This window comes from Pezoporus occidentalis, unplaced genomic scaffold, assembly GCF_034315485.1.
Source record: "Pezoporus occidentalis ecotype Australia unplaced genomic scaffold, CSIRO_AGI_Poc_V1 ctg275, whole genome shotgun sequence".
NCBI lineage: Eukaryota > Metazoa > Chordata > Aves > Psittaciformes > Psittacidae > Pezoporus > Pezoporus occidentalis.
Window position 1 is genome coordinate 236,359 of NW_026914664.1, and position 22,940 is coordinate 259,298.

At 37.8% G+C, this 22,940-nt stretch overlaps 1 protein-coding gene across 1 annotated transcript in view; it reads right to left on the reverse strand.

Annotated features, from left to right (window-relative positions):
• The window catches only part of CCDC158 (coiled-coil domain containing 158), a 32,383-nt gene that overhangs the window by 1,517 nt on the left and 7,926 nt on the right, over positions 1-22,940 (reverse strand). Inside the window, 16 exon segments of the mRNA XM_062625001.1 lie at positions 2,091-2,303; positions 3,803-3,870; positions 4,194-4,253; positions 6,097-6,255; positions 8,108-8,343; positions 9,983-10,075; positions 10,971-11,129; positions 11,683-11,795; positions 12,244-12,396; positions 13,630-13,819; positions 14,560-15,039; positions 16,312-16,518; positions 18,024-18,143; positions 21,830-21,944; positions 22,763-22,813; positions 22,815-22,872. Of these exon segments, the coding sequence (XP_062480985.1) occupies positions 2,091-2,303; positions 3,803-3,870; positions 4,194-4,253; positions 6,097-6,255; positions 8,108-8,343; positions 9,983-10,075; positions 10,971-11,129; positions 11,683-11,795; positions 12,244-12,396; positions 13,630-13,819; positions 14,560-15,039; positions 16,312-16,518; positions 18,024-18,143; positions 21,830-21,944; positions 22,763-22,813; positions 22,815-22,872 (2,475 nt within the window).

Sequence of the window (22,940 nt, forward strand, 5' to 3'; positions counted from 1 at the left end):
ATCACAGATTAAAAAAAAGTCATTATAAATTATTTTAACATTCCATCTGAAGTTCTTAGAAAATAAAATTGCAAACAATAAAACTTCCAGTAGCAAAGAAAAATGAGTAAGAAGTGAAGGCTATTAACAGAGATTTATACTTAGTGGGATTTCTGTTTAAGTGACAATGCAAACATGTTTCTATTTTGCCTATAAATGTCCCCATTTGGGGAATGGAGAGCAAGGGTTACTAAATGAGTATTATGCCCACAACTTCTAAGTCCCTCTTTGCCAGTAAAACTGCAAGAGTTATGCAAAGGAGAGCAGTATTGTCAGTTGCATTTTACAGATGGAAAACTAAGGTATAGAAAGATGTAACATACTGAAGCCAAAAATAAAACCAGAAAAGCTAACCCTTTGAGGATTCAGACCAGTGCAAAATTCAAAAGGCACTGTGCCTGTCTGACTGAGCACTAACACCCACAGACTGACAAGGTGACGCCCATACGATACAAATTACTACAACCTCCCATCCTTGCAGACTTTTCTGGACAGAACTTGGTTTCGTTTTTGCTACTGTCACCAAATTCTCAAATAAAAAGAGGGGAAAAAAACAAACCAAACCCAAAATGAGCCAGAGATGGAGGTAACTGGCTGACCAGATTAACAAACAAGACAAAAGAACCTCACTCATGTTGCCAATTCAGCGGTTTGATGGGGAAATGCCACACACATTTGTGTTCTGTTTACCAACAGGCATTTCTTAGTTGTGAAACAAACATTAAAAAATATAGATTAGCTAACAAACATGCACTTCATCTTCACACAGCCAAGCAGCTGGGAGAAGCAAAGGTCAATGAGCAGCAATATTAATGTTCTAGTCAGGGTGACTGCTCAGCCCAGCTGTTTTAGAGACAAGCTTCTGATGTTCCAAGAATGCAAAAGATAAAGTGACTGAGAAGTCTGCATTAATAAGATAACAATACAATATAGACACGCTGAAGTTAAGTTGGAACTACAAAAAAAATGCCACCTGAGAAGCATAAAATACTCCTTGGAGCTATGGTTAGATTTCTGCCTGTAATAGCACTAGCTTAGAGCTGAGTTCACAGCATCCCTATTACCCTCCTACCTGCAGTGCTTATGTGTCTGTATTTTCAGACCTTGAAAAACAGAGAAATGTAGTGTTTCAACATGATATTCAGTAAGTATTGTATGAAAATCTAGTTTTTCCTACTGCATCTATTCATTTTGGGGTATTCCTGCCACTTCAATGTAATAAAGCAGTCCTGATAGCCTGGCTCCCTGGCAAGTCATTAATAGACATTAATAGACCCTGAAAATGTTCTTCACCCTCACACCTATTCTGTGATGCAGGAAAGCTTATTTTTATCACTTAAGAGCTACACAAACACAGCCTTACATCAATATTTTCAGTAAACCCCAAGACTTTTCTAAATGTGTTACAGGAACCACAACAACTATGACAAATATTTAGTATTAGGCAACTGTTATGCCTGTTACTGCAAATATTGATGTTAAGCATCCCTACATTATTTATCCAAATAAAGCAATTTACCAGTACTGCATGGAATTTCTCTTCTCTTCTCTTTGTATAGTACATTCATTAGCTGCTACATTTTACTCACAATTAATTTATCACAGAAGAAACTTTCTGCTTGAACAGAACTGTGACAGGCAGCCTGATGGATGCAAGAACAGGTAAGTGGGCCACAGCTGCTAAAGCAGTGCTTTAAAATGAGCCCTCAGTATGTTATGTTTCAATAAATTTGCATACTGTAATTGCAGTTGTTGGAACCATAAATGGAAGACTTGATCTCAAGTGTACACTTGAGAATTATTCGTCTTCAAGTTCAGCAACATGGATGGATTCTGTAAGTGATGTATTACAAAAGTACATGAAAAAATAAATGCAGTGTGGAGTACAGATACTACAATCATAAAGTGTAAGAGATCAGTGATTGATAGTGGGATTCCCCTGGTTTCTACAGAATGGCTGAATTTAACATACAGTTTGTAACTCACACACTGTACTGGCTGGGAAGAAACCTAGCCAAGCTCTCTGGATCAGGGAATGGGACTGTACTTACTTATATGGGGGACTGTGGCTGCACCCTCTGGAGAGTAGACCTTCTGTGCGGATGGTCTGTGCTGTGGTGAGGCACTGGAGCCAGCTGCAAGGTCATGCGGTGGAGCAGTTAACAACAAGTGCACTGGAGACTTTTCTCTGTGTCTCTGCTCCTGAGACACCTTCTTGGGGGCAGATGTATAGTCAGAAGCTGGTGAGAAGATGGATGCACCTCCTAGGAGATATCCAGGCACAAAGCAGTGAGCTCATACCTCAAAAGAAACCCCCATTCATTCTTTGATGTTATATCTGTAACAGTTACAGGGTTGAGGTCCCTTCGTCACTGCATTATTTCATCCTTTCCATTCCTGTTAGTAGCCAAGGTTGCAGGAGAGTATAGCCTCTTTGCAAAATGCTTGTTTCTCTTAAAGTGATTCTCATGTGAAGAACAGCCAGTAAAACTGCCCAGGAGAAAGCAGTGCCTGCTTTTTCTGCTGTGTCTGTAGGGAGTATCCTAGGTGCTAAGCCCCAGTGGTCCCCGTACCTTACTGCTGATTTCGGTCTCATAACTTAGGTATAGGAAGCAGAAAAAATAATGTTGCTTACACATGTTGCCATTTCCCTTCTTTCCAACAAGTGACTGATATGCTTTGAATTGCTGGCAGAAAGGGAGTCATAAGGAAAAGAGACAAGACGTGCACAGAAATACGCAATTGACATTATGTAGCATTTTCATATGCTGGGACACTGTGTGTGTGTAAAAATAAAGAAGAGGTTGCATGCAACTAATAAGGGGAATATTTACTACAGGTTTTCCGTTTTTCTTCCCATAGTCTGTTTCCTTACTCTTAACACCCCCCTTCTGGAACATCTTGAAAATAATTTGGGGGGTTTCTAACAAACTCCTCTTGCTGAACTATATCTCAAATCTTCTATGTAAAAAAAACTGCCTGCAGCTGCTTTGGGAGCTAGAAAAAATCCCTGGATGTTGAGTAGGTTTGCTAGAAGGCTGACAGTAGCTACCCAGGAGATTTTCTTTAATACTCAAAAATATAAAAAGAGGACCTACAGTAGTTACTCCTCAGGACAAACAGAGGAGTTCTAGCCTATTCCTGGAGCACAGTGGCTTAAATAATAATAGAGAATAATTAAATATATGAGCATCTGCAGGCAAATCTCAGAGAAAATTCACAGAATGGATAATCCATGGGGAAAAAAAGACGGTGGCAAAGTCTGATATCTTCAAACCCTAATGCTCAAAGCTGTATCTTTCTATCTCTGGTTAGGTTACTAAACTCATGTCATCGCATTTTAAGAGGTACTGACCACCCAGTACTTGGAAAGAAATCAACGGCATTTGCAATGAACTGATTCCTCTCAAAAGCACATCCATATTTAGATATCTGAATATAGAATTCAAGAGCCTAAATTTAGGCACCAAAAATTTGGCAATATTATCCATAGTACACAACACTATTGCTACTCATGAATAACTACCATGGAAGATAACCGTTTTAGGTACAGTGGTATCAACCTGTATGGACCTGGTTTACACCAAAATACAGATTTACAGAAAGTTCAGTAAAGACTTTGTAACAGAACCTGATAGGTATTTGGTTAATGACCTAAGAAAATATACTGTATTTGGACTATATTTTTTGTAATATTATTTAATGTTTCAGTTTGATATTGATATGGCACATTCATCCTCAACTGCAGCTGGTGAAAACTTACCAAGGGATGTATAGGGCAGGGTAACGTCTTGGGACTGAAGGTCTGCTGTATGGAAGGGTAAAGGATCCCTGCAAGCAAAATGATGGCAAAACTGGCATTCTGAAAATATTATGCTAAGTTTTGGTAATACTAGCTAGCCGTGAAGCTCTCCTATGTAATATCCAGATTTTATACATGTAAATTAAAAGCTAACAATGTAAAGAAAACCCAGAGCTCTTTCTTAGAAGGATGAAAGTAACATCACACCTTTGTTTTGTAATTCCCAGGAAACTTTACCATTATGAATAAACCAACATAAACAAGCTCAGGGCTGTATTAAAGAAGCCTTAGGAACTTGTTCTTAAATGAGTATTTTAAGTAGGTTACTCAGCTGAGTGAAAGCACTTCTTACCATCCACAAGTATCCTTTTCCATGCTGTTTTCAGTAGCAGAGTCTTTAGATGCAGTCTCCCTGTACAGAAACACACATCACTGTCAAAAACCCAGCAAAGGCTATGCCAGTAGGATCACTACATTCACATTTTTAGAAGATAAGCTTGTTTCTTAAGCAGAGTACAATGGCAGCCACATTGTAATAGTGAAGAAAAGGCATCATAAAATTGTTATATGAGTCCACTAAAAGAAGTCTATTAGTGTTAGAGGGAATTTAGACTATTTCTCTGGGAACGAAATGACTAGATTCACAGTCATAAGGATGGAAAAAAACCCAGTAACTGCTTTAGACAACTAGTGCCACTGCAGTCTTCCTTCTGGTTACTCACACAACAATGCTTCTAATTAGCTTCTTCAGACCAGCCTCTTTTTAGCCCATATTTCACTATAACATAAACTGTTGCCTCTTCTAGGTTTGGACCTATGTCTTTCCTCAGGCACTGTAAATTTTTAGAGTACAGTGGTATTTGGTAAGAGAATGGAAATGGATAATTAATTAAATTAAAAAAAAAAACAAACAGCTAGACTAATTTTGAGCATTGAGAGACACTTGGTAGTATTCCAAAGAAGTAAAATCTTGCTGAATTTAATGCTGACCTTTTGTAGAACTGTTCCATTCCCACCAGCAGCTCTGCTATTCCATCTCTATCTACACCACCATGTCTGCTAAGCATGCTTGAAGCACACAAAGTGCTATCTCTGTTTATCATACTAAGACTTCTTGCTCTATGTCAGGCTTTTTGTGACAACCTCAGCTTTGGAATAGACAAAAAAAGAATAAATCAAGTAAGATTTTACAGCAAATGGCAGCTGGTATTTGCCATCTTATATTCTGATATTGTAATTTTGGATACAGCACAACTTTTAACTAAGGCACTGGGAACAGGAGAAGAAAAGTAGAAAATGAGCTTCATCTCAGTCTTCATAGGAGACAATCTACAAAATCTTGTCTCTGCTAAAGCTACCTAGAAGCACATTGTTCCAGCTTTCCACATACCACTTGTGTATCCTTTTGTAAAGGTCCTCTATTTAATTAATAAAGTATCCATTTAAAAGGAAGCTTCTTAACTTCTACAGACTTCAGCAATGTCTTGTGGGTGTCACCACAATATTTTTGTTTCCAGAAAATGCTAAGGTGATGAATGCCTTTTGGTAATCCTTCCCACTTGTTTTAACACCCATTCTGTAGTACATAAAACCACAAGCTTTGGAGATTATGGACACAAGCCTGACCAATGAATCTTAACACATCATTACTTCACTAAGCTCTCTCAGAGTTTTGATCTACAAGGAACTTCTGGTCTTCAGTAGAACACAGGACCAAACACAGCATCGAACCTGGAATACATAGGATATTGACCAATATGATTTTGTTCCAACAGTGTGTATGATGGGAGAAGTGTCACTGGTTTAAGTAAATATGATTCTAATAGAAGTCCATTAATTATATTTTCCTGTATGTAGTATCTTTATATTCTGACTTAGAAATATCAGAATTTGTGCTGTATTGATTTCTCAACTTCAAGCCATTGCCAGTAGTAATTAGCTGCTACAGTAATGAGAGGAAGGATATTTGCACAAGGCAAAGGACGAAGAGAGTTCTACATGAAAACAAAAGCAGAAACATCAAAAAGCAAACAATAAAGGCAAATGGTGTAGTAACCGTCTATTACACTACCACCTAAAGCATCTAAGGAACCTTGAAAACAACAGAATCTTTGGAAGTTTTCAGGCTAACTCAAGCTAACTTGTAAACCCTATTTTCTTGCAAAAAGGTTTGCTCCTGAGGCACACAAATAGCCAGATCCCAGTTTAAAAAGGGAAGACAAGTACACTGCACGCAACAGAAGTAATACTCTTACATGGTTGCTAAAGGTGATTTTCTCCCACCATTGCTGCCATCCTCGCCAAGATCCACAGAGGGAATATCGTTGCCTGAGCTTGTTAACTCTTGAAGAATCCTCTTTAGATCCTGCAATGGTTCATCCTTCAAAATGTCTGGCTTGGAAGACATTTGAGATAAATTTCAGTTACAAAGTATTTATAAAGGTACTCTCTTTTTCAGTTCCTTCCTATACTCATCCAAAGTCACATATTTTCCCCCCTCTACTCTTGTCTTCACAGTTAGAAACAAGGCAGATTTTTTGTCATTTTAGTTCAGAAGTGTTGGAGGCTAGACTTGATTATGGGAAAACTGTCAAAATATTCTCCAAATATGACTGCACTCTTATCTGGAAGTTATCTGACAGCAATGTGTAAAGCAACTAAATACCACTGAGGAAGGATATGGCTAACATCTGCATTTTCAATGAATATTGTAAAAAGGTTATGACTACTGTTTCAAGGGTAAAAACATTAAAATAAGCCTTTCATTATGAAAGTTTCCCCCCCACACCTCTACAACCATTACCTTTTTCAGGACACAGCATCAGTAATCATTGCTTATGTGACAACTCTGTTTGCTCCTTTCTGACCTGTGACCCCAGGTATTACTGTCCAGTACACAAACACAGCTCTGAAGATTGAAATTGTTGTATCATGGTGTTGTCTAGGCACTCATTTCTATCACAGCTGAGCTGTCTGCAAATATAAACCACTTCATTGTCACAGCTATGCTCTGAGATGAAGTGCAATATTATTCTCATTTTACTAACTGGGACTCGAGGCAAAGGCCTGGTTCAAAGAATCTTCTCTTGACAGAAAGAACTGGATTTTTCAGACTACTCAAGCACTTCTCGTGTTCAAAGCACTGCTCCTACTGAGTTATGCTTCATCTGTGGATGGAACTGGCTAGAAACATTTTGCTAGCATGTTTTCATTGAAAAAGAAAAAGTTACTTCCAATGGGAACACACTAGTTTCAGCAGAGTTTCTATGGAGAACAAGTCCTCAGCTTCATAATGGGTAGATGTGATACTTAGACCAAATCCATCTTTCCCAAACTCTGGCTAAGGAACCAGGCTATCGACCAGGTAAGGTCTCTGTCTCACATGACAGAGCTGCTTCATTTCGTACAAAAACTAATTATGCAGGAACCAAGAAGATTCAAGTAGACTTTGAATCAAGTTCTCTTATGACCTGTTAGGTTGTTGCCATAGTACTACGTTAAAAATCCTACTTTATCATCAGAAGTATACATGGATTAAAGTAAAGAGAAGGGGAGTACCTGATAGTACAGGGACTTAACTCTCCTTTGTTCCTTGATGTAAATGTTTGTCACCACATCAGAAAATAAAACAGAAAATATTATTGAAAAATATCTGCAGTAGCTTGTAATCTACAGATTTTGAGGTAAAAATTAATGAAAAAAACCTCTACCAATTTCTATGGGAGATACATAAGGTACCTTTTGGAGAATGAGATAAAATCTACACAGAAAATACCAAAAGACTACATTTTTTCATGAGAGATTTGAGTTGATCTATTCTGTAATGAAAGACCAGAACACTAGCACCTAAAGATGTACAAAAACAAAAGGAAGGAGAGTGATGTGTCTTTTAGGATAAAATTGGTCATAGTGAAAACCAGCTTGGAGAAAGATTTAAGTATTAAAAGCTACTACAGGTGAATCAGATGAAATTTATCAGAAATTATGTACCAGTCTATTTTCACTGCCAAATGTAAGGGATTTAGAGCAAGTAGAGTACTAGCAAAGAAAAAGAATGCGAAGACCAAACTGCTTACAGATCAGTACCTTCAATTTTAACAGGTTATAAATGTCATTGGTGATAGAGGTAAGATAAACTCCTATTACAATCCATAGAGTTTTTTATTGTCTGGTTGTTTTTTACATATAAAAAGAAAGAAAATCTGAAAGGCCCTAGCATACAAGAAGCTAAAGAAAATTTTTTCATCTTTGGTGTTAAGAATTCACTCTTGGACAGTCCTGCTAGATGCTCTCCCATTTATCAATCCCACATTATTTTTACTTTTTGGAACATCCCTGTTTCCTGTGCAGTCTCCCATTTTGAGACAGGTACTCACTTCAGTGACACAGCTGGCCAAATTCAGGGAGGGTGGCATGACAGCTGAGTGCAGGTGGGAAAGGGGTGCTATGTGCCACAGCCTGCCTGAAGGAAAAGGTGTCAAGTAGCCTCGGCTCTGCAGCTCCTGTGGAAAAACATGAGCCAGGCAGAATAAGCAAGTACAGCTAAGCAGAATAAATGGGTATAGCCATCATGCCCTCTGTAACAGGGCATCTCTTAGCCAAATACCTTATAATATGCACCACTCATTTCTCAAACACTTCTTAGCGTTTATTAGGTGTGCTCAGATATAAACCTTCTAGTGACTGTATCAGGTGCAGGACTGGCAGTTTCATTTCTTGTCAGAATTTTAACATACGCTCTGAAACCATTCAAATGGAGGAAATTTCAGGGCCATCACAAAATTAAACTGTCTCACAGTTCCTGTACCTCTTTTTTCCCACTTGCATGAGGATTTCTTTCATATGAGTCAGAGATTTCCGGCCTTTGCCATTGTTCATATCAAGTACTTACTGGATCACTGATGTAGATATCACTCTGATATAGAGTGGTATTTTGAAAATAACATTTTGTTTCTCACTCAAAACTAGCAATTGGAGTGGGTCACTAAAATTAACAGTAATTCCATTCCAAGTGTACCATTCATTTATAGCAGTAGTTTCATTGCAGCCTTAATAGTCTATGGTTACAAGTAAGGCAAACGTAAATAATATTCTCTATTAAACTCATTAGTAAAGGTAGAGATTGGACTGAATCTATTGGGCAATAAAAGTTCTAGGCTCTATGAGACAGATACTGGCTTTTCATTACTGCATGATTTTACCTATACCCCATCTTTCACTACTGCTCTATAGCTTGACAGATGTCAATTACAAGTTTTCCTTTTTCTGTCCCAGATGTCTCATGACTGTATTTCCTTTCTCCCTGCTAACATCTCTCCTGGCTTCTTAAACATGATTTTCTTTGGTGCTGCCTAACTTAATTAGCATAATCAGATTCTCAGAGTCCTTATTTCCAGCCTTTATGTAGCTTTAAGGTTGCTGGTTTTACTTCAGGCCTGAAGAAGGATGTGGGTGCCCCAAAGATTGTTAGTGCTTTCTAGCTGTAACAGTTCACACTAGTAAAAGCCATCCCCCTTCAGACCTCTCCAATTCATTTTCTATCATAATGCCATTAACATTTCTTGCTTTGCCTAAGGCTGTAAGAAAATGATGAAGTGTCACTGAAACCAAAGCCCAGCAGCTGAAGCATACAATCCAGTATTCCTGTAACTATTGATTTTTTTTATTGCCTTACTGTACACAGCACTTCAAAGTAACTGAAATTATGGACATTACTTGTGCAACAATCATAGAATCACAGAATGTCCTGGGTTTGAAAGGACCTTAAGATCATTCAGTTCCACCCCCCCTGCCATGGGCAGGGATGCCTCACTCTAGACCACATCGCCCAAGGCTCTGTCCAACCTGGCCTTGAACACTGATGGGGTGGAACATTTACCACTTTGGGCAACTTCTTCCAGTGCCTCACCACCCTCACAGTAAAGAACTTCTTCCTTATATCTAACCTGAACTTCCCCTGTGTATGTTTAAACCCATTACCACTTGTCTTATTGCTACAGTCCCTGATGGAGAACATGTAAAAAGAGGTTTCAGAACACAAGCTTTTTAGAGTACTTGGCAATAAATAGGGTTAAGCATGAAGTCAGGACACAAAGCAAATACATCTAAGTTTATACTCATACTTCTCGATAACGTACTTACTTTTACATCTAAAGTATGCTGCAGTCTGAAGCGCATTGCTTCTTGTTCCTGACACTGGATTATGCACTGACATTCTGCAAATTGCAGCGATGCCTGTAAGAGAGGAAAAAAGAAACATTAATTTTGCTAACTTTCTGTGGATTGCAGTCTTGTCTATTTTCTTTCTGATAAAGAAACAAGGTACAAAGAGAGATGCTATATTTATCTACTGCTATAAGTATAGAAATACTGCGATATGACCAGATGCCTTTCTTGAGACTTACAAAAGCAACTCACCTGTTACATGATCCTAGTAGTCATAATATGCACACCATGATATCACAGAAGGGAGCTAATCCTTTCAGGGACAGTCCTAGACCTATTGAACACCTCTGGGATTAGAAAATTCAACTGTGCTAGTGTGTCAGAACTCAAGGTTTTAAAATGGGTGGCTGATAACTTTGTTGACCTGTCTCATTGTTATATACTCTTTCTTCTTTATAAGTTTTTTTCACTGAGGGCTTATCAGGATAGAAAGAAGAGTGGAAGGGCTCATCAAGATAGAAAGAAGAGTGGAAGCTCTAGGCCAAAGCACAGAAAGAGAGAGAGAAGGAGCATGAAGAAGTGTGCTGTGTCTGGGTGTGCCAGTGCTTGATTTCAGTGGAGCCCCTGTTATCCTGAATAATTGTTCCTCTCTCCACAGAGGAGTTTCTTTGTGCCAAAGAGCCAGAGGCAGGTCTAGAAGGTCAGCCTAATGTGCTTTAAATTCCCTGCAGCTTTTATTTCCCTAAAATAGTAAGGAGTAAATCGAGAATTCTCTTAATGAAAACAGAAGACTGTTACCATTAAAAAAACCCAAAAGACAGTCTTAACTACAGATCTTTCTTCAGGTAAGAGTCTTACAGTACCTGTGAATAGGACATACTTAAATACAACCTAGGTAAGAGGTCAGACATTCTCTTCCTAAATGACTGTAAAGGAAGGTCTCACTGAAAGCACCTTAAATTACCTTATCAAGGGCTGTCTCCATCTTGGATATTTTTTCTTTTAGAAGTTTGTCTTGTGATTGCAGGATCTTCAGTTCCCCAGCAATCCTGGTGTTTTCTGATGTAATATAGCTCAATTCTTGACCTAGCTTACTATTTTTTTCTCTGAGGTAATGCTTCTCCTGAATTTAAGATGAGGATAAAAAGTATGAGTCAAAAATTTGTAACTATCTACATTATATGTATTTGTTTTCTGCATTTTTTTTTTTGCTCTTTGACAGATCTGAATCAACCATTTCAGAAGCTTAGCTATTGCATTTTACAGAAAGATGAGGTTTCTGCAGCAAGAAGATAGCTCTTATAAAGAAAAGTACAATTGGACTGGTCACAATGAGATAACATCTCAGATTTTAGATCCATTCAGAAGGATACAGAATGCATTAGTTTACATTTTTAAAAAGAATGGATATGTAAGAGCCTGCTTCTTACTGAAACTAGTACTGTTCTTTCACAGAGAATAACTATAAATTAAAACCTGTCTTTATGCAGAAGGCTTATTTATGTAGTGGAGGTATTCTCTCATATATATTAGGGGGAGGACAGGGAAGGTGACCATTACACCAAGTAAAATTCTCTTTGGTCCTTCTTGGGACAATTGTGCTTTGGGCCATGCATTTCTCTAAATACAAATTTCTCTAAATACAGTTAAACACTTTTACAGGGAGCTCTTCTGACCTTAGCTGCATTTGTCATTGCTTCTTCCAAGAATTTAATCTTGCTCTGTAACGCATCCATCTGTCCTCTCTTGGCTGTGATCTGCTTCTGCATTCCCACTGCAACTTTTATAGCTACAAAAGACAAAGTTCATTCTCAATGAACAACATTGATCAAGTATTCTGTCAAAAGACTCTGGAAGTTGGTTATCAGCAATAGGTTAGTATAAGTAAGTCAAACCAGGATTCCATAGTCACTTATGTGTGCAAACCATCCATTAGCATTAACTGGAGTTTGTCCATGGTAGTGGCACCAGACCCATCACACTCACAAGATGAAAAGAGAGCATTCCCTGGAAACAGGCATAAAGATCACCTGAGGAAACTCAACTTCTCATTTAAGTTTTACAGTATGTAGTAAAAGGTGAAATAAAAGTATGCTGTTATCCGCAGTACTGATTACTTATTTCACAAAACATCTGGAATATTATTATAGTATCTATTGAGGGATCAATACTTAGAAAAATCCCCTCGTTAAAAATATAAATGTATGTGATTCTGGGGAAGTTCAATCCGTAATTACCATTGCCATCATATCCTTCCATAGCCTTTAGAGCAGTCCTGCTCTGTTCCAATTCAGCTTGGGCAGATTTCAACTGCATTTTCAGTCTGTTTGCTGTATTTTCCATCTCCTTGATTTTATCCTGGTAGTCCCTCTTCAAATCTTCAAATCCCTCTGATGAAAGTAAGATTGAAATTATAGTGACAAAAAAAATATCATTCTTCTAGCCAAGATTACTGATCTCTCACCTACACTCTTAAAAGGAGCAATTCATTGTCTTGCATGCCACCAAAAGCTTCTGTTTCACCAGTAACAAACGTGTTCTTTGGTTGCTCACCAAAGCAACAGCTCAAGTAAGTGATATAAACCCATGTTTCTGAATTCTGCTGCTAGACCCAACTGCATACTGTGAAAGTTAAGGGTATTGGTGAGAGTCATCATTTTACCCTGGACATTCTTTTCTCCAGCCACGCTTATAACCAAGTAACGGATCTAATCTGTCAAACATTCCCCTGTAACTCTGCTTCTCAGCTCTGCTCCTCTTATTTCTCTGCAACTCATTTATGCCATTCACACCACTACAAGCCAGTCAGCTGTGAGCTCAGACTCTATCAACAGCTTGGCCTTAATTTCTCTGTGGTCATTCACTCCAATAATCCTTTCTTAAACTCATTCACCCTGATAGTACTGTACAAAGTTAAGGCAGACATGCAGGTTCTGTTTAATTCTTACAAAACTTAGTAAGTTTAGAAGTGAGGACATCCATGTTCCCAATGGGAATTTTATGAGAGTAGAGGGGTGTGTAGAGAACAAAACATGCGAACAGTATCATCTGGGTGGCTGCAGTGCAGATTTAGCAGAGAATCCCCCTGAATTTTGGTGGTTGGCTTAGTTCCAGACCCTACTTTTGATTTTCTTTTTTTTTTTTTAAATATTATCTTGATTTGCTTTCCCTCACATTACTTCTGAAAACAGTGGAGTTACAACATAAAAATTTCTAAATAACATTGTAGCAAAGCTACAACAAAACAGAAACAAAGTTCCACTGTAATTTGATCACAGACTGTTAATAGGATCCCCTAGTGCTCTTTAATAACACCCAGGAAAAAGCAGTGAAGTATCTGTTCTCTGATTTACTACGTCTGTTTCTTTGGTCTCCAGAGCCAGGCAGTTTAAGCACTTTTTTTCAGGGTAGTGAGAGACTGCATAAAGATTGTATTCCCACCATTGTGTGCCAGAATCCCAAATCACAACATAGCTCTCTGAAGTGACCTGACCACCCCTTGCTGGCAGGGAACCTTCTGCTGTACCAGCAGCCATATTTGGATTCAGCAAGCAAGCTGCTCTTTTATTTTTAACACCAGCCCAATTTAGCTATCAGAGACGAGCCAAGTTGAGGCTCCCTACCTGCAAGGCCAGCTAGCTCACACTGACTGGCTTCAAGTTCATTCATTAGCTGTTCTTTTTCCAGTTTCATATCATTAAGTGCATGGAGCCTCTCAGTGCAGGTGTTAACCAGTTTAACCTTCTCCAGTTCCAGTTCACTCAGTCTGGCTTCCACTTCATGTATTCTGGTTTCCTTCTCATCCTTTGCAATCTACTTACATAAAAGACAATGTTAACTATGTGCAATACACATAATTATATAAAATAAGCACAAAGATGTGCAGACATTGTCATTACTTTAAATCTTGGTTGTCAGTGAAGAGTTTGGGGCAAGAAAGAAAATCAGAGTAAAGTGGATAGATTAGTTCTGTGAAAATTGATAATCCAGGCAAAAACAGAATCTGATCTGATGGTTTACAGCATGTTTAACCTTAGCAGGTATATTATATGAAAATTATTTCCATCCTTTACTAGTAGAACCTCTATATTCACCCCTAATTCTCACAGAAGAGAATGAGATTCCCTATCTGGAGTGAATTTGTTCTGAAGATACTGACCTGCATAAGACTGCCCTATCCTGTAATTCTTGTCAGAGTAATAAACAGCTCTAAACAGTGTCTTCAGTTTGGAATTCTGAGTGCTTACTGTGTATTATTTTTAAGTAACACTTTTATTTCTGGTTCTGTTACTGGTGTGGACAACTGTACCACTGAGGACAGCATCTTATATTCCAGCTTTCAGAAGCCTTTTGGCAACTGCTTTTTACCAGTGAATTATTCATTTTTGGTGGAAATATTCTCTCTGCTTACTAACTCTTTTATTGCTGCTAGGATTCAAGGTGCATTGTCTGATCTGCGTTAGAACCACAGTATTAGCACACTAAGACAGATATTTAAAAACAGAAAATATTTACTGTATTACAAAAACATAAATAAAACATTGTTTGCACACCTTAAGTTCTTCTGCTTTGAGTTTCCAGTCATCTATTTCTTTTATAAGCTGGGATTTCTCAACTTCTATTGCTCCAGCAGCTCGACTGTGCTGGCCCACAGTCTGGGTCATGTTATCAATTTGCTTTTGGAAGATCTCAATAATCCTTTCCTTCTCTGATACCTGCAGTTTCAGTGTTTCACACTCTGACTGGACATAATGTAAACGGTCGTCATTCTTGAGACGCTGGAACTCCTCCATCCTACTGCTAAGTTGTGAATGCAGCTTCTCAATTTCCTCACTGGTAGCATCAAGGGCTCTCTCTTTCTCCTGCAGACAGGCTGTCATATTTGACACTGTTTTCTCAGCAATCTCCAAAGCGATCTGTTTGGCTGTAAGATCTTCTTTAACTTTACGGAGCGTTTCCTCGGTTGACTCCAGCTGGACAGTCAAAGAGGAGATTCTACCAATGCTTTCATTTTTTTCCTTAATTGCAGCCATCTGAATAACAGAAATATAAAGATCAAACAAGAGAAACATTTATTTATACCTTTAAAACTTTCTGTCACATTTCTGTTTTTCTAGAGTTCACCTTAAAACATCTGGGTTTTACAGGAAAATTAGGTCAGCATGATCTAGTCTACAATGACTGTGATTCTTCTTTTCTTTCCTTTTCCCCATCTTAATAAGTATTGCTTAGAATATTGGGGGTTTATTATAGAAAATGGAAAAGGTTAAACTGATGGGGAAAAAATAGAACCAACAAAACGACAAACCTGCAATGTTAGTATGAAATTTAGAGCAGCTGAGGCAAAAGGACTTTAACTGTTAGAACTCGACTGACAGCACTGTAAGTTGGGGGGAAAAAAAGTATGTACATGAATAATTTATACTGATTTTATTCCTGCAGGCAGCAATGTGCACCATTTAAAGCATCAAGCACTGTGACTCGGGATATGCTAATAGTACAAAATAGGAACAGGAGAAAAGAATGAACTTCCTGGTGGGAGGATTTTAAAGGAAAAATAATGGATTGAGAAAACGTAGAAGGCTATGTGAGGTAGCACAAGCCTGTGGTTTGGTTGAAGTACAAAGTAATTAGCTTGATCTTTACGCAAAATGCAAAGAGGGTTACCTAATTACAGCGCATTTCTGAGGGGGTGAAGTCTTGAAGAAAGAGGAATGTACTACAAGTCAGTGTCTAGGAATCTACTTTGTCAGAATTAATTCTTTCTGACATAGCACTGCATTCAGCTTACGTTTATAAACATAAACTTCATTATGTTTTCATTAAGCACTACATAAATGAAAGCATTATGAAGGCCTTTCATTTACCAATTATTCTTACAGAAAATACTACCTTCAATAGTTTGTTTGTTACATCTGCCAGCATCAAACTTTCTGGAAATTTACACAAGGTTGTTTCAGAGGTTTATAGTCAAAATCAAGCATACGATCAGCAGAACATTCATTTTCTCCTAAGCTTTGTATGTCAAAAATCAAAATTTAAATAATGGTTCTACATCTTCATAAGTAATGAGAAGTGAGGGCTGGACAGGTCAGAAAAGGGAAAAAAAATGGAGAAAAAATAGGGAAAAAAAATGCAGATTTTGAGTGTCATGTATCTGCATCTTTGGAAGCAAAATTTTGCCATGTTAGCCCCAGAGGCGCCCCACCCCATGGTAACCAGTTACAATGCTTCTACCTGAAGTAAAGCCCCTGTTTGGTGCTCTTTCTCTCCTGAACACTATCACATCATAGCTGCTCACCAACCTGGTACTTCAGTTCTCTCTGACATTCAGTCCTCATTTCCTTTGCTGGGTTTTCCATACGCTGAAGTTGCTTGGTTTTGTTGTCTAGTTGTCTCTTTAGATGGTCAATGGTGATGCTGCTGTCTGTGTTCTGATCCCAGATTCGCTTGTTCTGCTCTTTTTCTAGCAGTTCAGGTTCTAGTTCTATCTCTTTTTTACAAAGTTCAAGCTACAAAAAATTAAAGTCACCTCCCTCTTTAAATCACATTTAGAATTTTTTTTTCTTTCTCTTAACATCAGCACATTCAATTATACAATTTGATAACTGAATAGGGACAACTGTATGGATTTACACTTGGCAGAAGACAGGTATATTGGCTAAACTAGTCTGACACCTCTTACATGTTTTCTTCCAACAAAGCAGTAAGTTTCAACTTCATATACTGCTGCTATAGTTATTTTGAAGCATGTAGCACCTCAGCACTGAAGTCTTTCATGTCATTTATATCTATTCCAAAATCAGTGTAAGCTACAAAATTTAAAAAGTTTGTATTGTGTCAGTATCAAATGAAAAACAATAAAGCACACTGCATTCCAAGGAAGGCTGCTCTTGATAAATATCCATCTTTACCACTAATAAGAATTGCTCATCTCATCTCATGAAGCAATTTGCCACATGTTCCCCCTAGCTTAAATCGTTTCTACCTCAGATGTAACAGTACATAATTGAAATTATAAATAATTTAAAATGTAAATATTATTTAAAAAATCCTGACATTTCAGAGCTATTCATTTTGAAAATATAAATTTAAAATGTGCGCAAACTGAATTATCAATAGGCATTACTGCTAATCATAACTTTTGCTGTTGTAACTATCTGCATATTGTAAAAGTGGAAGTAGAAAACCAACTAGGAAGCTCAGAGAATGGCAGAATAAAAACATGAGCTGAAGACAGAAACAAAAGGAATCCTAAAATGAGTTTCTTAACCCTCAATTATACAACGATTTTTCTGACTCCAGTCTTCTCAATAGCTATGTATATTCTGTAGGAACAGATTTACACTAACCCTTGAGTAGGAGAATGCAGTATGGAATGAAATCATTTCAACATCTCTTTCAGAGCACTGTGACAATAACTAGGCAAACAAACCTAATGAAACCACACAGACTAATATCCCAAAATTCAGTCATCAAGGAATAATCTTGTGTAAGAAGAAAAGCAAGGCTAATTATAGTACATGAAGCCAGTTGTGGTGAAATCAACCCTATGTGTGGCAAAGCTTTTCTATACTGCATGTTCAATTTGTGAATATTCTCAATCAGTTATAAAGGAATGTTTAGTGCTATTAGGAAAATCCCAGATGTGTCTTGCAAAATGTGTTAAGGGATCAAGGTTCTTGAACAGAGGGACCTAAACTGTGAGGTTAAAGTGAAGGTGGCTCAGCATCTTTAATATGATTTGCACAGGATTCAAGGGTTTTGTGTTTTTGACAAAATTAATCATAATATAGGGTGTCCTGCATTGCTAATGGCAAAGGCCCTTGGGAAATTTTCTTGATGGCTAATTCAATTTTCTAAATAATCCTCATAAAAAAATAAAAAATAATCCTCATACTTAATTATAAGGGGGCTGCTGCACTTCATAAACAAGCAATGAGCAAATCTCAACACCATCAGTAGAGAGAGGCTTTTAGAAAGCAAGATTCTTTTCAACACGATCACTTGGTTTTACCAGTAACTGATAAGTCTGGGTTTTCGGATATCCAGATTCTTGGCTGCTTTGATCCTGCTCTGTCTGAGCTTCTGCCACCTCAGAAAGAACTAGGTGCAACTGCTTCTCAAGATCTTTGACCTAGAATAAAGAAAAATATTCATTAATAATTACCTTAACATATTCTATTTTAAATACTACATTGGATTTTCTCTACTGCTCTTCTAGGTTCTACTCAAAAGAAGACCAAACGTCATCTTTTAGCTCAGCAGTTATTCCCTAGGTGTATTCAGAACTGTGTTGTTTTTCAGAGATTAAGATCAATTTCATTGCAGAGTTAAATGAGGTTCCTGAGAATGAACTGGCTTCCACCCTGATCCACAGCTCTTTAAGAATTCCTTACCTGCACTGTAAACATTAAATGGAACAGGAAAACAGCCACTTGAGAAAAAAAAGTTCAAGCTCCTTGCTTGATTTGCAATACTACTAGTTAGAAAAGCCAACATAATGCAAATATGACTAAAACACAATCTATATGGAATCATTCAATAAGAATATATGAAACCTCCTACAGCGCTCTTCTAACAAGCACTTCAGCATCTGCAATCTCTCTTTTGGCTGCCACCAAAATCTGGGCATTTCCTTTCTACTTAGTTAAAAATGTTTCTTCAGCCTGTGACAAAACCATTCATCTCTTTCTTTCCTCTTCTGCCCCCCTCTTTCATGCATCTGATTATAATGAAGACATAATTCTTTTTAATTATTAATGGACCATTTATGCAGGGTTAGTGCCAAAACCTCAGGTCTTTCATCAAATGGAGGTTGGGCACATCATGATGAAAAGATGTTGTCAAGGGAAAGTTCTGAAGATCTTCTTATGAAGTTTTTCTTCTCCAAAACTGAACTGGTTCTCCTCCTAGAGCTCCAATGGCTAAATAGTGGAAGGACATTTTGAGGGCCTCTTCTTCCTGTGATAGGCTTAGGTCCTTTCTGAAAGGGGTTCCTCTCATCTTGTGGAGCCCTCCAATAGGAGAAATCTCAGTAAATCCCAGGTCACTTCTCCCTGAATCCCTCCTTACACAGCTACTCCATATGTCCACAGAAAATTTAAGCCTGAAGTACACCCTCTACAGAGCTCAACTACTGCGTACAACATTATCAACAGGGCTTTCTCTGACAGTGACAGAAAGAGCTGTTCTCACATAAGGCCCTTCCTATACAATTAAGTTAATTTAGGGAGAAGTTCATCCCAAGCATATAGTCAGCCATATTCACTCTGTGTTTAATGATACAGTGAAATTCGCCAGACACACTGAGGTCTAACAGCAGGTTTTATGTAGTATATGCAGACAGATCACTTACATGTTTAGATTTATAGCCACTAAAGTACCACATTTTTCTGACTGCTGAAACTGTCTCGTATCAACAACTTATACCATAGAATCATAGAATCGTAGTTAGGGCTGGAAAGGACCTTGAGATCATCTAGTTCCAACCTCCCCCCTGCCATGGGCAGGGACACCTCACGTCACCCATGGCTCTGCCCAACCTGGTCTTGAACAGTGCCAGGGATGGAGCATTACTCTTAGCCCTGCCCAATTCTGCAAGTTGTTGCAACTTCAACATACTTTGGCAGGACCTTCCTCATGTCTACTGCCTGTTGCATGAACCAACACACTTTTCTGATTTTTTAAACCTTGCTTTTAACGATCCCATTTTATGCTGGAAGAGACCATGAGGTGTCACCCTTTTCATCCTTTCATCCTCAGTCATCCTTTTCACACTGGTTCTGATCTTGCAAACCTCATTTATGTAACATCATTTTTCCAGGCTGAAGAATCCTAATCAGCTCAGTAATTCCTCATACCGAAACTGACGCTTAACTTCATCTTTGGCTTTAGTTTTCACCTATGCTCTTGAAAATTTTAGTTGCTAAGGTTTTTATCCCACCAGAGAAGCCCCGGAGGAAGCCATGTTGTAAAAGCAAGACATTCATTTATAAAACCTTTATTTGGATTCTCTCTCACATCTTCCAAGGAATGACTCCACATAACAGCCTAAGATCAAATTATCTCCAGCTATCAACTCATCTCTCACTAAAGTCTCCCTTAGCAATTCAGTTTATTACACTTCCTTTTGAAAAGCAGTTTTTATTGGATAAAGCAGCATATTCTTTCCTAGACATACAACCCAAACATTTTCTGGAGTTGGTAGACTGTGAAAAATAGACTTAAACTGATTCCCAGTTTCCAATTTTACATCTGTTACAAGGTAAGCATTCTGTAAGGGAACATGCCCATGGAGTATACACTATAGTTAGAGCTATAAATCTGATATGACCTTATGCTGTGCACTGCATGATTTGAATCAAAAGAATTCAGGTAAAGCCAACATGAAAACATACCATATATTGTACCCTCCTTGAGGATGAAATACAATAATGGATATTTATTTACAAATTCCCTACAGGTCAGTTATGATGCTGTGAAAAGTTACTTTTGGAACTGACTAATGAGTTTTAATGCATGTCAATCTATGGGATTGACAGAAGAGGAAACCTATGGAAATAATAAACCACCATGTCCTTCCTGCTGTTTTATACTGCAAGTACACACGCACCATTGCTTTACTGGCTTGACCTGCACATCCCTGCCATTCCATTCTCAGACTTTTTTGGATCACAGACCATGAGCTCTGCCAAACTTCATGGAACTCCTGTGACCTGAACTTTCCCTTTTCAACAGCATGTTGGAGAAGGATGCCTAAATCCTCATGACTTGTAATCTAAGATGGATTTGGATGCACCAAGCATTTCTGCATGGATGAGCTCCACTGATTTTTAAAGAGAGTGGACAGTAATAGTTTTCAGATAATTTTCTAAAGAAAACATAAATTATCTTTCACAACAAATAAGGAGGAATTTAAAGCTATTCAAATTGTTTATAAAACTGGAAACAAAAGCAGTGAAATAACCGAAAGATACAGTGGGTGTGATATAGAAATGGGATACAAAATGCTGCAATTCAAGACATGGCAGAGATTTTGTGTGTAACTGTAAGAAGTTCTCTCTATCTGTTGGCAGTAACTCTATGCACTCTATGCTGTACTACCTGGAAATGAGTTGGGCTTCAGGGAGCAGCAGGGTTAAAAAAAAATTCGTCAAGATTAATGCTTTCTAATGGGATTAAGAAATAATTTGAATACACAGGTGCTGCCCAGACCCTTTGTTTTGCCTGTATTGTATCCTGCTGGTAAAAAGCCTTTGGATTTCAATAGAAGCCTTTGGATTTCAATAAATGTTAAAGATTCTTAACTAACGAATGGGGCATCTCCGGGCACCTGAATGCTCAAGCACTGCTGTAATCTCAATGTCCTCCCATCCTTCCACTTACCAAGACAAAAAGTTATCAAAAGATTTTTCTGGGCAGTACAACATAAATAAGAAGCTATTTTTACTGCCTGTTTTTGCTGACATATTTTCTTGCAGTACAGTACAACAACGTTCTTGTCCTCCATGTACAAGTGATGTTTGCAGTGCAAAATCATTTTATTTCCAGAAGGCATCATTATGGTATGCTTTCAATATACTCAGCAAAACTATTTTGTTCAGTGAGTTTTGCAGAGAGATTTTGTGCTAAAAAGAAAGATAATGTGTTCTTAAAACTAATGCAAACAAATCAACTCAAGGATGATGTAATTTATCTTATTGTCCACACAGTTTTTCTGAAGCAAGCCCTTATAAAAATACTTTTCTTATATACCTAGAACATTCCAGGCACATACACAGTTTCATTGGCACTAATGCTAACACAGAAATCCATACACACCTTGTCTTCATATATCCTCTTAGCTTCTTGTAATTCAGAACGCAGCTCAGAAACTGTAGATTCCAAGTGACTAACTTGATGTGCATGCACTGAATTCTGATTTCTTGTTTGTTCTCTAATAAAATTTTTAGGTAGAGAAATTAGAAACTGTAAGAACCATGGAAGTATGAAACATCTTGTGGTTTTCACTGCAATCATTATGACCACTGAAACTCACGGCTTTACAGTAGGATTATCACTCACAGTGGAATCACATGAAAATTACACCCCCTTACTGGTCAGATTTGCTCTCTGATATCCATCTCACATAAAATTACATAATTGAAATCCTGCTGCTTTTTATTCCTGATAACTCATTTATTCCCAAGCAAGTTCTAAGAAAGGCAAGTCTGCTTTCAAATGCACCCAAACTATTCTACAAGCAGAAATGAGAAGCTTTTGCATGGTCTCAACCATGCAAATCAGATATTAATGCATACTCACATTTTAATCTCATTTTAGGCTTGCAACACTGCATGGCATATCCTCATTTCTTAACTGGTATACTGAGGACTGAATTCTGAGTTGTCAAGTGGCTGATGAGAATTAGCGTCTTTTTATTCTCACTCAATTGTTACCAAAGTCAACAGAACCAAAACATCTATTTATCCCAAATGAAACTACCCTTTCTTTAAAATTATTATTCACCACTATTTGTACATGTATGCAAACAACCCAACTGTTTACCCATCGCTGTTTGTGAGTCAACTGAAAATGCTGCTGGAAATTAATTTTATATCTGAATCCATAGAACATTTAAAAGACAAAGGTCACAGTGCAATGAAATAAGAAACCAAAAGTGCAGGGCAGAGAGCAGAGCATCTAAGCAGCATAAGCTTTCTCTAAAGTTAAGGTTACTCTTAACATTTTCTATACTATAATCACAAAACACACTGAATGATCTCCACCTGGCTTTCCATACTATTTGCACAGCTATGTGCATTGTGCTTTATCAGTCAGTGCTGCCACCTCCTGTTCATGCTCACTTACTAGTTGCTCAATCCAGTTTCGAAAAGAAAATACTGGTTACAATTTTAGTCTTGGCAAGTAGTAACTTCTGTACTGAAAACAT